The following is a 14692-nucleotide window of genomic DNA, read 5'->3' as shown; positions in this document are numbered from 1 at the left end:
TAAAAAAAAAAAAAAAAAAAAAAAAAAAAAGTGGGGTTCTTCAAGTCATGGTCATACATATGTATTATAAATAATTTGGAGGAGAGTTACAGACTGAAATTATTCATATTTGTAAATGGTACTAATTCCAACCAATGGGAGAAACCACAGTAAATTTGTTCAAGATTGTTCAAGGGGCAGTCTTGAACAAATTGAAAAAAACAGATTGCAAAGGGGCAGGACAAAAATATGGAAACGTATTAACAATTGCTTCACCATGACACTATTAATTTAAAATGAGAGATTAGATTAGCATTGCTCCTGAAGATGGTGGATACATACAACTGGGAAGCACTACAGGTTTTTATACGACAGTCACACCAGATGACTCCCTATCTCTCTAACATGCTTTCCTCATTCTTACTTTTTCACCTTTCCTCTCTTTTCAACCCCTAAATTGATTTCTCAAGAAGGCTTCCATAAGGAGAAAAAAAATGTGTTACATATCTGTGCAGATGAGTGTTTTCACTTTGTGGGTTGCAAGCAGTATTAAAAAAAAGAAAAAAGAACAGAATAACAACGAATAGAAGGTGCTACACGTGGTAAAGGTATTCACTGTGTTGGGAAAATCATTTCAGATACACACACATACCTATATACATATATACACACACACACAAGCAAATACACATACATACATATGTACTGGGTTGCTATGTAATATGCACTTCTTACTACAGGTCATGGTCAAAAAAATATAAAAGCTATTTGTCCAGGTGGTAGTTACATCTTTAATTATAAAGGACCAGATTTATATTCAAATCAGTCCAAATCCAAATCAGTCTCAGGTCAACTTTGTAGCCAGTTTTCTGAGGGCTTGATCACTTGGTGAAAATTTTAGATCTGAAGACAGTACTCAGTATGTTAACTAGGCCAACAGCATATCCATCAGGAACCTGAATGAACTGAATAGACTTTGCATTTGAGTCATTTTTCGGATTCTCTGATTCTTCTCTGATCCACTTGGCAATCTAATGACGTCCACTCAGTCACAAGAACTTCTTTCAGGCCTCAGGAAGCCTGGGAAGCTGGTAAACTCATGGGTCTCACACTCTGAAGATTTCAGTTAGCCCAAGGAACATATCTATGGTTTCATACCATAGTACCACTAGTATTAAGCAAGCACTCAAAATTGCTAGCCTTTATTATTATTATCTATTCACATAACTTGATTTTAATAAAGTATTTACTTAAATATTTTTAATAAAGACTATGTTATCAGTGCTGTTAAATAATGTTTATCTTAATTATCTTATTACATATTATTATTGCTTAACTCTTGCTTTTCTATATAATGATTCAACAAATCAGTTGAATTTTATCAGTAATTCATGTTCTCTAATTTAAACTGAACAATTCTGGTTAATTTGAAGTTTTTATTAGTTTTAAAATATGCAGTTTTGCACACTTCTCCTAAAATGCTAAGTTTGTATGCAATTAAATATACTTTTTCATTTGAGAAGAGCAACTGATTACTCTTTATTTATTTATTTATTTTTGCGGTATGCCGGCCTCTCACTGTTGTGGCCTCTCCCGTTGCGGAGCACAGGCTCTGGACGCACAGGCTCAGCGGCCATGGCTCACGGGCCCAGCCGCTCCACGGCATGTGGGATCTTCCCGGACCGGGGCACAAACCCGTGTCCCCTGCATCGGCAGGCGGATTCTCAACCACTGCACCACCAGGGAAGCCCTGATTACTCTTTAGAATTGCAGTTTTAATACCCTGTACCTCTTCATAGAAATTAATTATCATTAAAAAATCTTACTATATTGTGTTAAAATTCATTTGGATAGTTTACTCTGAATATTTCCATATAGGCAAAATAAGCATAACTTACTCCAATTCTGGAACTACTATTTCTTTTAAAAAAATGCCACCTTTATTAATAAAATACTTATTTCATCAATACCATGGCCAGGTGAAAAATAATGACATGTAGGACAAAAACCAACCAAACAAACAACAAAACTGTCAGCATTTACTGAGTGATTAACATGTCAGTGTGCTAAATGCTTATCTTAGATTGGGTTATCTCTAATTCTTGGGGCAAACATATATACAGTATTATTATTCCCACCTTACAGGTTGAAAAATTGAGGCTTACAACAGAGGATAAATAACTTGCCTAGAGTCATGTAAGCCAGTCTGCCTTACTTGAAAGCCCATGGCTTTCATAATCCAATGGTAAGTGAATATAGCAACATTTAAGTGCTACAGACATGTAAGACGTTCTTAACATTTATTATATCTTTTTATTACTCATCTTAGCTCTTGGCTTTATCCCCCTTTCACCCTAAAACAAAACAAAGCAAAAGAAAAAACTTCCCAGTGTTTTCAATAAATGTTGATGATTCTACGGATCCCATGCCATTGGAGTATTTTTTTTCATGGTGGTGGTGGGTAGAGATGACATACACTGACTTCTGGTTCCATATATAACAGAAAGCATGTGGTAGAGTCTGTGATACTATAAGGTTTTCTTTTTTTCTCTGATTAGCAGCTCTGATTTCACTGTCATTCTTTGGCCTTCTTGGTTGGGATCTCCACTCTGCTTCAAGTTCATTCTAGTATACCTCAATACTTTAATATACTTTGTCCCATAAAAACACAAAACTAATCCTTCAACAAATGTCTATTTACTACCTACTAGAAACAAGAACTGTACTAAATGGGAGAAACACCCAGACCAATAAAAACAGAGTCCCTCCCCTTATAAAGCTTATAGACAGCCATGTCAACAATTACGTGTGTGTGTGTATATATAGGTATATTTGGTATCATGGGGATACATAAGTCATTTTTACCTGGGGTTCAGAAAAGGTTTAAAAGAGTAGGTGATTACTTGAAATTGATCTTGAAAGACAAGTATCTGTGGTTTAGACAAGGGTGTGCTGGGCAGACACCAGAATGTGCAAAAGCATGGAGACACAAAATAGCAGAGTGCTTGGAGAATTACAAGTAAAGGACAAGTAGTTACGTATGGGGGGAGCATGGTAGAGTGAGTGTGTGTGTGTGTGTGTGTGTGATGTAAGATGAAACTGGGTAGGTAGGCAGGGGCTGGATAATGGACGGTCTTATATATCATTATTCTTAGGAAACAAACAACTCTGACTGTGGGAGAAACAAAATCAGATTTATATTTAGAAACAGCACTCTGGCAACAAGGTGGAGGGCTTAAAGAATAGAGTAAGGCAGAACAGATGGTTACTAAAATAATTCAGATGAGAGATGATAAGAGGTTGTACCCAGTCAGTACCACTAAAGCAGGAGGTTGAGTAGACAGACGTTCAGAGATGATGTAAAGACAGTGGGGAGGACTTGGTATTTGCTGAACACTCCTCTGTACTCTTTGAATTATGATTATATATACTTAGCCCATACACAACTGACTTAGTAAAAAAAAAAGGTTAAAACAAAAAGATTTATTGCGGGTGGTAGCTGAAGCCACGGAACAAGATGAGGTAAGACGCACATCTTAGTAAGAAGAAAACAGTGCCAGGACAGAACTCGGGGGCACGCTGACAGTTATGGAACAGAGGAACAAAAGGAAACGAAGGAGGGCTTCCCTGGTGGCGCAGTGGTTGCGAGTCCGCCTGCTGATGCAGGGGACATGGGTTCGTGCCCCGGTCCCCAAAGACCCCACATGCCGCGGAGCGGCTGGGCCCGTGAGCCATGGCCGCTGAGCCTGCGCGTCCGGAGCCTGTGCTCCGCAACGGGAGAGGCCACAACAGTGAGAGGCCCGCGTACCGCAAAAAAAAAAAAAAAAAGGAAACGAAGGAGACTAAGAAGTAGGAGGATAACAAAGTGGTGAAGCAGGAGCAAAAGACAGATTACTTGGCGGAGGAGGAGGCTGCAAGCAAGGGCCTGGGGAAGGGAGGGTAACAGAAAATGAGGACGACAAGTAGGTTAGGGTCAAATTGGCCTTCTGTGCCATGCTAAAGAATCTGGACATTGGGAGGCAATGAACATTTTAAAATAGGAAATCATGATCTTCAGAAGGGAGGACAGTTCTGGTTGGAAGAAAGACTGTTTTTTTTTTTTTTTTGGGGGGTACGCGGGCCTCTCACTGCCGTGGCCTCTCCCATTGCAGAGCATAGGCTCCGGACGCGCAGGCTCAGCGGCCATGGCTCACGGGCCCAGCCGCTCCGCGGCATGTGGGATCTTCCCGGACCGGGGCACGAACCCGTGTGCCCTGCATCAGCAGGCGGACTCTCAACCACTGCGCCACCAGGGAAGCCCGGAAGAAAGACTTTTGATGGACTGATGAATTAAACTGCATTTGCTAAATTTAAAAAATTGTAGGCAACACAAGTACCTCATCCAAGTGTTTACTTTTTAAGCCTTGTATTTCTAATGGTGAAATAAAAGCACTGTTCTTTATTAAAGGAATTTTATGTATCAACAAGTTTTCAGGAAAACACCTTGGGAGGCAATGGGACCCAATAAATCACACTAGTTTTCACCTTTCCTATGAAATGAAAATGGAAAGGTTTTCATAGGAAGGGTCATGCTTGCACATGAAGAAATTTGGTCTTAGCTGTTTATACTGTGATTTCAATTGAGTTCTGAGTATGGATAATCCTTCATAGGTTGAGTTTAGCCACCATTTAAAGTGTCTTCATAAAGATTACAATGTGATTTGGCATTGAAACAAAGCTTGTGCTAGAAGAAAAGCATAGAGAAAAAGTTGTGTAATGTATGATAAAAATGACTGCCTAAAGACTAAAGGAATGGTTGCCTAAAATTAAAAGAAAAATTAAAGTGATAATAAAGCACTGTATCACAGTTTAATTGGGAGCATCACCCACTTTTACTCTTTAGTACATAAAATAGTGGAGTTTTTTTTCGTACCAATGGAATGCTAGAAATATGGTGGGAAAGGTTGACCTTGAAGTTTTAGGCCTGGGGTTGGCATGTGAATCTCCTCCTTTAAAACGCTGAGGCGGGGCTGTAGGAGTCGTGTGTACTATAGACTCCTTCTAAGAGACTGGGCTCACTGAGGATGCTGGCAGAACACTCCCTGCAGTTACTGGGGTCAGGTAACTCAAAGGACAGAGGCAAATGTTTTACTCATCTAGATACTTATGTTTACTATGTTTGTGGAAATCATGTTTCCCAAGGTCACTAGTAGATACTAGAACACACAGGCAAGTATTACAAAGAATCCATAAAACACGAACTCTTTCTGCCACGTAATTTTTCCTTGTCTGAGCATACATTAGATACCCTTCCTGTTTCCTTTTCTCAGTCTTGAAGCTTTCAAATCACATGTTATGTTTTTAGATGCTTCTGAATTTTTCCTATAGCAAATCCCTTTACTGGCATCCTGTAACACTTCTATATTCCTTTAATATACTTGCTCTTGATAATGAAATGGAGAAGGTGAGGAAGAAAGGGAGAGAGAGAGGGAATGCCACATGCACGTCGTAACTAATTCAAACTACAGAGGAGGAATATTAACTGAAAGGATCTCTTCCATTCATCCAAGAACCTCAGTACCTCCTCTACAATAATAACCAACATCAATGATTTCTTTTGGAGTGCATCACTCCAAGTATCTCCATGCATATATCATGAGCACATTTAGGTACATATGTATGGGTCTCCAAGTACATGTATGTATATACTTACTTGGCAGTTAGATTTTGGGTACAAACAATATTGTTGGAATGTAATCCTTGTTTACAGATACATTAAAAAATTTTACCACTTATTTTCATAATCTTTACAAATCTACCTATGTTTGGTGGATGGGTTAGGTCAATGATCGACCTAATGAATCAACATTTATTTTATACCTATTATGAGTTAGATAATGCGTTGGTTGCCAAATCTATGCCTTTGAAAAATCTTATGTGAGTTGGAATAAATCCAAACAATTAAAAAATACATTAGGTAAAAATTAGTTCCTCACTTCTACTTCCAACCCCAGTGGTAACCACTGCTTGATGTTAGAGAGACAAACATGGATGGTCCTGGAGGCTCACTTCCTATTCTACTAGAATAGGCTGATAGGCGATAAGTTCTAGAGGTTCCCTCTTCCACTGTTACACAGTCACCTAGATGCTTCCTACCCTCTTTCACTTTAAATATGCACAGTGTTTGGGGATCTCTATCAGATCCCTTTATGTGGTGCATCCAGACCTTCTCTGCTACGCCTAAGCACACTTATCTGTGGGAAGATAACTTGGGCGACGGTGTATGCTCTGTTAATTCTTTGATTGTAAGTTTATCAAATAAAGCTGATTTTATATTCATAATGCATGAATAGTGGTACTTGTGTGCCCCTGGCACGACAGTTGTATGTTTTCTAAACTTTTTCTCTACGTTTTAACAGAAACACAAACCTACCCCCTACACACACACTCACATACACACACACATTAAAACCCAAATGGAGGAACACAATATTATTCTGCAATCTTACTTTAAAAAAAATTTATCAAGATAGTATGAATGTCCTTTAAAGTTAGTACATATAGATCTACTTTATTCTACCTATGCATCTTGAAGTCTCTCTTAAATCTAGCAATCTAAAGGAAACCATAAACAAGACAAAAAGACAACCCTCAGAATGGGAGACAATATTTGCAAATGAAACAACAGACAAAGGGTTGATCTCCAAAATATACAAACAGCTCACGGAGTTCAATATCAAAAAAACAAACAATCCAGTTAAAAAATGGGCAGAAGACGTAAGTATACATTTCACCAAGGAAGACATACAAATGGCCAAAAGGCACACGAAAAGATGCTCAACGTCACTAATTATTAGAGAAATGCAAATCAAAACTACAACGAGGTATCACCTCACGCTGGTCAGAATGGCCATCATCAAAAAATCTAGAAACAGCCCTCTTGGTGCTGCTTGTGTGCTCGTTCGGTGCGGACCTGGTACCTCTTCTGGGAAGCAGCAGCAGAGGAGGCTCCAGCACTCGCCGTGACCAATGAAAAGCCCAAGGAAGGAGTCAAGACTGAAAACAACGATCGTATTAATTTGAAGGTGGAGGGGCAGGATGGTTCCATGGTGCAGTTGAAGATTAAGAGGCATACGCCACTTAGTAAACTAATGAAAGCCTATTGTGAACGACAGGGTTTGTCAATGAGGCAGATCAGCTTCCGATTTGATGGGCAGCCAATCAATGAAACAGACACACCTGCACAGCTGGAAATGGAGGCTGATGTGTTCCAGCAGCAGACAGGAGGTGTCTACTAAAAAGGGAACCTGCTACTTTACTCCAGAATTCTGTTCCTCCAGACCAAGAAGACATTCTCAATTAGAAAACTGCAATTTGGTTGCACCACATCCTGGCTACTACAGTATAGTTTCTCTATTCTTTCATTTTCCCCTTCCCCATTCCTTTATTTTTATACATAAAGTAACTGGTATATGTGCTCAAGCATATTGCATTTTTTTTAACGAAATGGCCAACAGTATGTTTTGATTGACATCAAATGGAGATGGAATGGGGAAAAATACTGGTTCTGTGAAGATACCCCCTTTTCTCCATTAGTGGCATGCTCATCCGCTCTTATCTTTATATTCCAGTAAGTTATTTTGCTCTCACTGTTTAACAAAAAAAAAAAAACCATAAAAATTCTTGCATACCTTGTTCGATTGGAGAATTTTAATGTTTTTCATTTATCATTGTAAAACCAAGGACAATTTTATAACTTTTTTGTACATAGCTGTTACATGTAGGGCAATCTGTCTTTAAGTAGGGATAAATTACTCTAAAATAAATGAATCCTAGATAGTTTTCCCTTCAAGTCAAGCATCTGTTAGTTTAAATAAACTTCTTGTTTAAAAAAAAAATCTAGAAACAATAAATGCTTGAAAGGGTGTTGTGAAAAGGGAACCCTCCTGCACTGTTGGTGGGAATGTAAATAGATACAACCACTATGGAAAACAGTATTAAGGTTCCTTAAAAAACTAAAAATAAAACTACCATATGACCCAGCAATCCCACTACGGGGTATATACCCTGAGAAAACCATAATTCAAAAAGAGACATGTACCACAGTGTTCACTGCAGCACTGTTTACAATAGCCAGGACATGGAACCAACCTAAATGTCCATCGACAGATGAATGGATAAAGATTATTCAGCCATAAAAGGAAACGAAATTGAGTTATTTGTAGTGAGGTGCACGGACCTAGAGTCTGTCATACAGAGTGAAGTAAGTCAGAAAGAGAAAAACAAAATACTGTATGCTAACACATATATATGGAATCTAAAAAAAAAAAAATGGTACTGCTGAACCTAGTTGCAGGGCAGGAATAAAGAGATAGACATAGAGAATGGACTTGAGGACATGGGGTGGGAGGACGAAGCTGGGGCTAAGTGAGAGTAGCATCGACATATATACACTACCGAATGTAAAATAGTTGGGAAGCAGCAGCATAGCACAGGGAGATCAGCTTGGTGCTTTGCGATGACCTAGAGGGGTGGGATAGGGAGGATGGGAGGGAGGCTCAAGAGGGAGGGGATGTGGGGACATGTATGCATATGGCTGATTCGCTTTGTTGTTCAACAGAAACTAACACAGTATTGTGAAGCAATTATACTCCAATAAAGATCTATTAAAAAAAATCTAGCAATCTAGATTTTTACCTGGATTGCATTAAGTGCCTACTAGGTACAAAATTCCAGGCAACTCAATCCATTTGGTCACTTGAGATTGTGCATGTCCTTTTCTAAATAAGTTTTCTAAAATTAAGTTAGCTATAACAGATAAATCTGTAAGTGCTTACACTAGAGGACAAGGCCTTTGTGAAAAAGGGTGTATACCCTAAGAGGGCAAGACCATGCCTCCTTTGTTTATCAGTGGTTGAATACAGTGGGAGTTTGATAAATATTTACTGAATGACTAGAAAGAGAAAGAGCAAGAATCTGGAGTAAGGAGGTGAAGGAAGACCAATTCTTGTTGGTGGTAATGTGGCATACTTTATGATTTAGCCTAGATTTTCTACTGTTTAATAAACTCCACGTCAACACTCCTAACTAACTTGGTGGTTTCTTGAGAATTAGGTGCGCATATACATACGCACAAAAAAGGAAGCCAATTAACTTTCTTCTCTTTTACACTGGACCAACTAATGAAGCGATGGTCTGAAGACACTGGACATCAAGCATTGAAGGACAGTGACCCCTGAGACACAGGAAACAAAGTGAGCCCAGCCCCACAATTGCCCCAATTTACTGCATGGAGAGAGTTTCCTGGCCATGGTGCAGGGAGGGAGAATCAAGGCAGAGCCTGCCAAACTCCTTGACTTAAGGAGCTGCTGCTAGAAGAAGAACTTAAGGTGGCTACAGTTCACACGGCAGAGTGCTGAATAAAAGAGCTGCACAGAGAAAGAACACTAAAATTTGAGTATTCACATGGGCACCGAACAGTGCATGTGTGTAAAGAAGCTACTAGAGACTGAGACAGAACCACTGAAAAGATTAGGAGGAACAATCTCTGAAGATCACACAGGCCAGGAATTGTACTGTTCCCACCAGCCAAAGTAAGAAACCTACAAATTCACAGGACATGGGGTATAGTAACTAAAAGACTTTGGTCTCAGCAGTAGGGAAAAAAATTAGCCTTAAGATGAACACGTCTTTGTTTATAAAAGCAAAACTTGAAAGGACCAAACATTTTCCAAGAAACTTAATCATCTGAGAAAAAAACTTACAAAAACTTATAGGCATGCAAAGAAGCAGGACAATATGCTACATAATGAGATAAATCAATATAATTGAAACCAATCAAGAAATGACACAATAACAGAATTACTAGATAAGGATAACAAAACAGTTATTGAAACTGTATTTCATATGCTCAAGAAAATAAAGTTTGAAAAGGTTAAATAGAAACCTGGAAGATACAAAAGAGATCCAAATTGAACTTCTAGAAATGAAAACTATAATATCTGAGATGAAAAACACAGTGGACTGGATTAACAGCAGATTACATACTGGAGAAGAAAACCTTAGTGGAACTGAAGACTTAGTAAAAGAAACTATTCAAAAGGAAAGGCAAAAAAAAAAAAGGCTGCAAAAATTGAACAGAACATCATTTGTTCTATTGTAGGACAACTTCAAGCAGCCAAATATATGTGTAATGGAGTCTCCAAAGGGATGAGAGAGGGTAGGACAGAAAAAACAATTGAAGAAAGAATGGCTGAAACATTTCCAAATTTGAAGATCTTAAGGAGAAAAGAAGTTTGACAAATCTCAAGCACAAGAAACATGAAGAAAACAAGAGCAAGCCACATCTTAATCAAATTGCTTAAAGCTAGTGAAAAAAAGAAAATCTTAAAGCAGCTAGAAAAATAAGACACATTACCTAGAGAGGAACAAAGGTACAGATGACAGCATATTTCTTGGTAAAAACAATATAAACTAGAAGAGAGTGGAGCAACATCTTTCAAGTACTGAAAAAGAGAGAGAGAGGGAAAAAAAGTCAACCTTGAATTCTTTACCTAGGAAAAATATCTCTCAAAAACAAAGATGAAAACAAACAAACAAACAAAACAGAGATGAACCCAGCAATTCTTAGGTGGTCAACCTTGAATTCTTTACCTAGGAAAAATATCTCTCAAAAACAAAGATGAAAACAAACAAACAAAACAAAGATGAACCCAGCAATTCTTAGGTGTATACTAAAAAAAAAATTAAAATACGTAGTTAAGTATAGGATGGTTGTCCTCGAATGTTCATAGCAGCATTATTCACAGCCAAAAGATGGAAATGACCCAAATGGCCATCAAGGGATGAATGGATAAACAAAATGTGATGTATCTGGAAATCTGCTACAAGAGTAGACTTCAGGTGCTTGAGATTATACTACATATATCTTTAACTTATCACCATCCAGTTTCATGTCATATTTTACTACCTCATGTGTAATATTATATGTACAGTACATTATACATAGTATTGTACAGTATTATGTATGGTACATTATAGTGAGATGCTCACACCACACACACACACAAACACACAAGCACAAGGTAAGTATGTGAGGAGATAGGTATGTTAATTAGCTTGACTGTAGTAATCAATTTACTATATATATATATATCTCATCATGTTGTATACCTTAAACATATACAATTTTTATTAAAAAAATTAAAAAGTAAAATGAAAAAAACAAAAATAAAAATTCAAGTTGCAAAACAAACAAAAACTCCCAAAGGTGAAGGCCAAGAAACTTAAGAAAAGACAGATAACTTCAACCTCATCAAAATTAAAAACTTTTGTGATTGAATGAACAAGAAAGCAAAAGATAGCTCACAGAACGAGAGAAAATATCTGAAAATCATATAGCTAAAAGGATTTAATACCCAGAATATATAATGAACTCTTACGACTCAATAACAAAAAGACAAACAGCTCAATTTAAAAGTGGGCAAAGAAATTCAGCAGACATTTCTCCAAAGAAGATATACAAATAGCCAATAAGAACACAAAACAATGCTTAACATCATTAGTTATGAGGTTAATGCAAATAGAAATCACAACAAGACACCACTTCACACCCACTGGGATGGCTAGAATTTAGAAAAACACAAAAAAACAAAAAATGAGCACTGGCGAGGATGTGAGAAATTGGAACCCTGGACATTGCTGATGGGAATGTAAAATGGTGCAGTTGCTGTGAAAAAGTTTCGTGGTTCCTCAGAAAGTTAAACAGAATTCCACTACTTAGGTATACACCCATAAGAACTGAAAACACATGTTCAAACAAACAAAAAAATTGTACATGAATGCTCACGGTAGCACTATTTACAGTAACCAAATGATGGAAACAATAAATGTCCATTAACTGATGAACAGATAAACAAAATGTGATATATTTGTACAAAGGAATATTATTCAGTCATAAAAAGGGATAAAGTACTGACAGATGGTGCAACATGAATGAACCTTGAAAACATTACACTAAATGAGAGAAGCCAGACACAAAAGGTCACATATTGTAGGATTCCATTTATATGAAGTATGTAGAACAGGCAAATGATAGAGACAGAAAGCACATTAGTGGTTTCCAGGGGCTGGAGGGAGAGGAGATTGGGGAGTGAATGCTTAGTGTGTACAGGGTTTCCTTCTGGGTGATGGGAATGTTCTCTAACTAAATAGTGGTGATGGTTGTACACTACAAACACAACAAAAGCCACTGAATTGTACAATTTAAAATGATTAAAACGGTGAATTTTATGTTATGTGAATTTTACTCCATTAAAAAAGAGTGAACCCTTCCAGTTTATTTGACCGTAGTAGCATAACAAGAGAAATATGTTTTAATCTTTACTTTTGTTAAGAATAGATAGAAATGTAAAAAAAAAAAAAAAGAGAAAAAACCAAACAACAAAAAGGTAAAATAACTTTTTGTAACATACAGAAGTGAAGAGAACTCATCACCAGCAGACCTGCTCTATAAGTATTGTTAAAAGAAGTAGATGAATCAGAAGCAATGTGATGCCAGGTAGAAATTTGGATTTACCCAAAGGAATAAAGAACACAGGTCATGGTAACCATTTGGTTAAATGTAATATATTTTCTTCATATTATTATACTTCTTTAAAAGATAAAGTAAAAATGATAGCAATCTAATGTGAGGCTTATACATGTATAAATAGAATATGTGACAATGGACGCACAAAGGCTGGGTGGGGACACAGGAAAGTACGTATTATGGTACGGTTTTTATACTATGCATGGGGTAGTAAAGTATGACATGAAACTGGGTGGTGATAAGTTAAAGATATATATAGTATAATCTCAAGCAACCACTGTAATAACAAAGAGCTACTGCCAATCAGCCAACAATGAGATAAAGTGGAATGATAAAAAATATTCAGTTAATCCAAAAGAAGGCAAGGAAGTAAAAGGGAGGGGGGAAGGATAGCTAGGACAAATAAAAAACAAATAGCAAGATAACAGACTTAAAAATAACCATAACAATAAACACATTAAATGTAAACATTATCAAAACCCCAGTTAAAAGTTGTATTTTGTCAGACTGGATAAAAAAGCAAGATACAATTATATATGTTGCCTATAAGACAACCGTAAGACATAAACAAGTTAAAAGTTAAAGGATGGAAAAACACATACCCTGTTAACGCTAGTCAAAAGATGTGAAACTTTAAAATAAAAACTAAAAAATAACATCACTAAGAGAAATTAAAGAAGATCTAAATAAATGGAAAGATATAATGGGTTCATGGTCATAATATTCATATTATTAAGATGTCAATTTTCCTCATTTCATCTACAGACTCAATGCGCTCCCAATCAAAATCACAGAGAGCTTTTTTTTTTTTTTTTTTTGTAAAAATGATTATAGAATTCATATGGAAATGAAAAGGATGCAGAATAGCCAAAAAGCTTTGAACCTGAACGGAGTTGGAGGACCAGTGCCACCTAATTTCAAGACATTATAAAGCTACAGTAATCAAGATGGTGTGGTACTGTCATAAAGACAAAGAGATAATTGGAACAGACAGAGAGTCCAGAAACAGACTCACACAGATTTTTAAACTGATTTTCAACAAGGGTCTTTTTTCAACAAATGATATTAGAACAATTTGGTTTTAATATGCAAATAAATGAAGTTCAATCTATATCTTACACACTTTACAAACATTAAAAATGGATCACAAAGTTAAAACTATGAAAGATCCACAGGAAAACACAGATAAAAACACTGTGACCCTGAGTTAGGTAAAGATATTTTAGATACAACACCCAAAACACAGTCCAAAAAAGAATGAACTGAAAAAATGGACAAGATAAAAACTTCTGCTCTTCAAAAAACACTGTTAAGATATGGGAAGACAGGCCATGGAGGGGGAGAAAATATTTGCAAATCATATAGCTGATAAGAGACTTGTATCTAGAATATACAAATAATTCTCAAAACTCAATAATAAGAAAACAATCTGATATAATGAGCAAAAAATTTGAACACTTCTCCCAATAAGAAACAACAAAGGGCAAAGAAGCACATGAAAAGATGTTCAACAATTATGAATCATTAGGGAAATGCAAATTAAAACTACAATGAGATACCACTACACACCCATTAGAATGGCTGAACTTAAACAGACTGACCATATCATGTCTTTGCAAGGATGTAGAGGAACTAGAACTTTCATAGGCTGTTGGTGGAAACAGTAAATAATATGAACATTTGGAAAACAGTTTGGCAGTTTCTTAAAACATTAGATACCTACTATACGATCCAGCTGTTTCACTCCCAGGTATTTACCCCAGAGAAACAGAAGCATATGTTCATATAAAGACCTGTACATGGATGTTCATATCACCTTTATTTATAATAGATAAAAACTGGAAATAACCCAAAATATCTATCAACAGGTGAATGGATGAACAGTTGTGGTAAATTCATACAATGGAATGTTACTCAGCAATGAAAAGGAATGAACTATGGACGAATCTTGAAATAATTATGCAGAATGAAAGAAGACTTAAAAAAAGTAGTGTGTGCATGTGTGTGTGTGTGTGTGTGTATGTATGTATATAACGCATATAGTGATTCCATTTATATAAAAGTCTAAGAAATGCAAACTAATCTACAGTGACAGAATGCAAATCAGTGGTTGCTTAGGGACAAGGATGGGGGTGGAGAGGGCTG

The 14692-nt window shown here is 36.8% G+C and overlaps 2 protein-coding genes across 6 annotated transcripts in view; one reads left to right on the top strand and one right to left on the bottom strand.

The window, feature by feature from the left end:
- The window catches only part of PIBF1 (progesterone immunomodulatory binding factor 1), a 214203-nt gene that overhangs the window by 48191 nt on the left and 151320 nt on the right, over nucleotides 1–14692 (bottom strand). The window contains exon 15 of one of the 5 annotated variants that reach the window (XM_028497923.2): nucleotides 10376–10463. The exons of the other annotated variants lie outside the window; for them this stretch is intronic. Within the exon in view, the coding sequence (XP_028353724.1) occupies nucleotides 10376–10463 (88 nt within the window). The remainder of the gene's footprint in view (nucleotides 1–10375; nucleotides 10464–14692) is intronic. 5 annotated transcript variants of the gene reach the window in all.
- LOC102978100 (small ubiquitin-related modifier 2-like) lies at nucleotides 1014–7401 on the top strand. The gene is made up of 2 exons (XM_055089655.1): nucleotides 1014–1070; nucleotides 6888–7401. Exons 1-2 carry the CDS (start codon nucleotides 1014–1016, stop codon nucleotides 7254–7256), a joined length of 426 nt encoding a protein of 141 aa, XP_054945630.1. The 3' UTR covers nucleotides 7257–7401.

This window comes from Physeter macrocephalus, chromosome 13, assembly GCF_002837175.3.
Source record: "Physeter macrocephalus isolate SW-GA chromosome 13, ASM283717v5, whole genome shotgun sequence".
NCBI classification, from domain to species: Eukaryota; Metazoa; Chordata; class Mammalia; order Artiodactyla; family Physeteridae; genus Physeter; species Physeter macrocephalus.
The sequence above is the reverse complement of the archived record's forward strand: the minus strand, read 5'-3'. Positions and strand labels throughout refer to the sequence as shown.

Excerpts from the sequence above, each read along its gene's own strand:
- LOC102978100 (XM_055089655.1), top strand. The coding sequence starts at position 1,014 with ATGACGTCCACTCAGTCACAAGAACTTCTTTCAGGCCTCAGGAAGCCT. Across the intron at positions 1,071-6,887 it reads TCAGGAAGCCTGGGAAGCTG|AAACAGCCCTCTTGGTGCTG; the intron begins GTAAACTCATGG and ends CAAAAAATCTAG.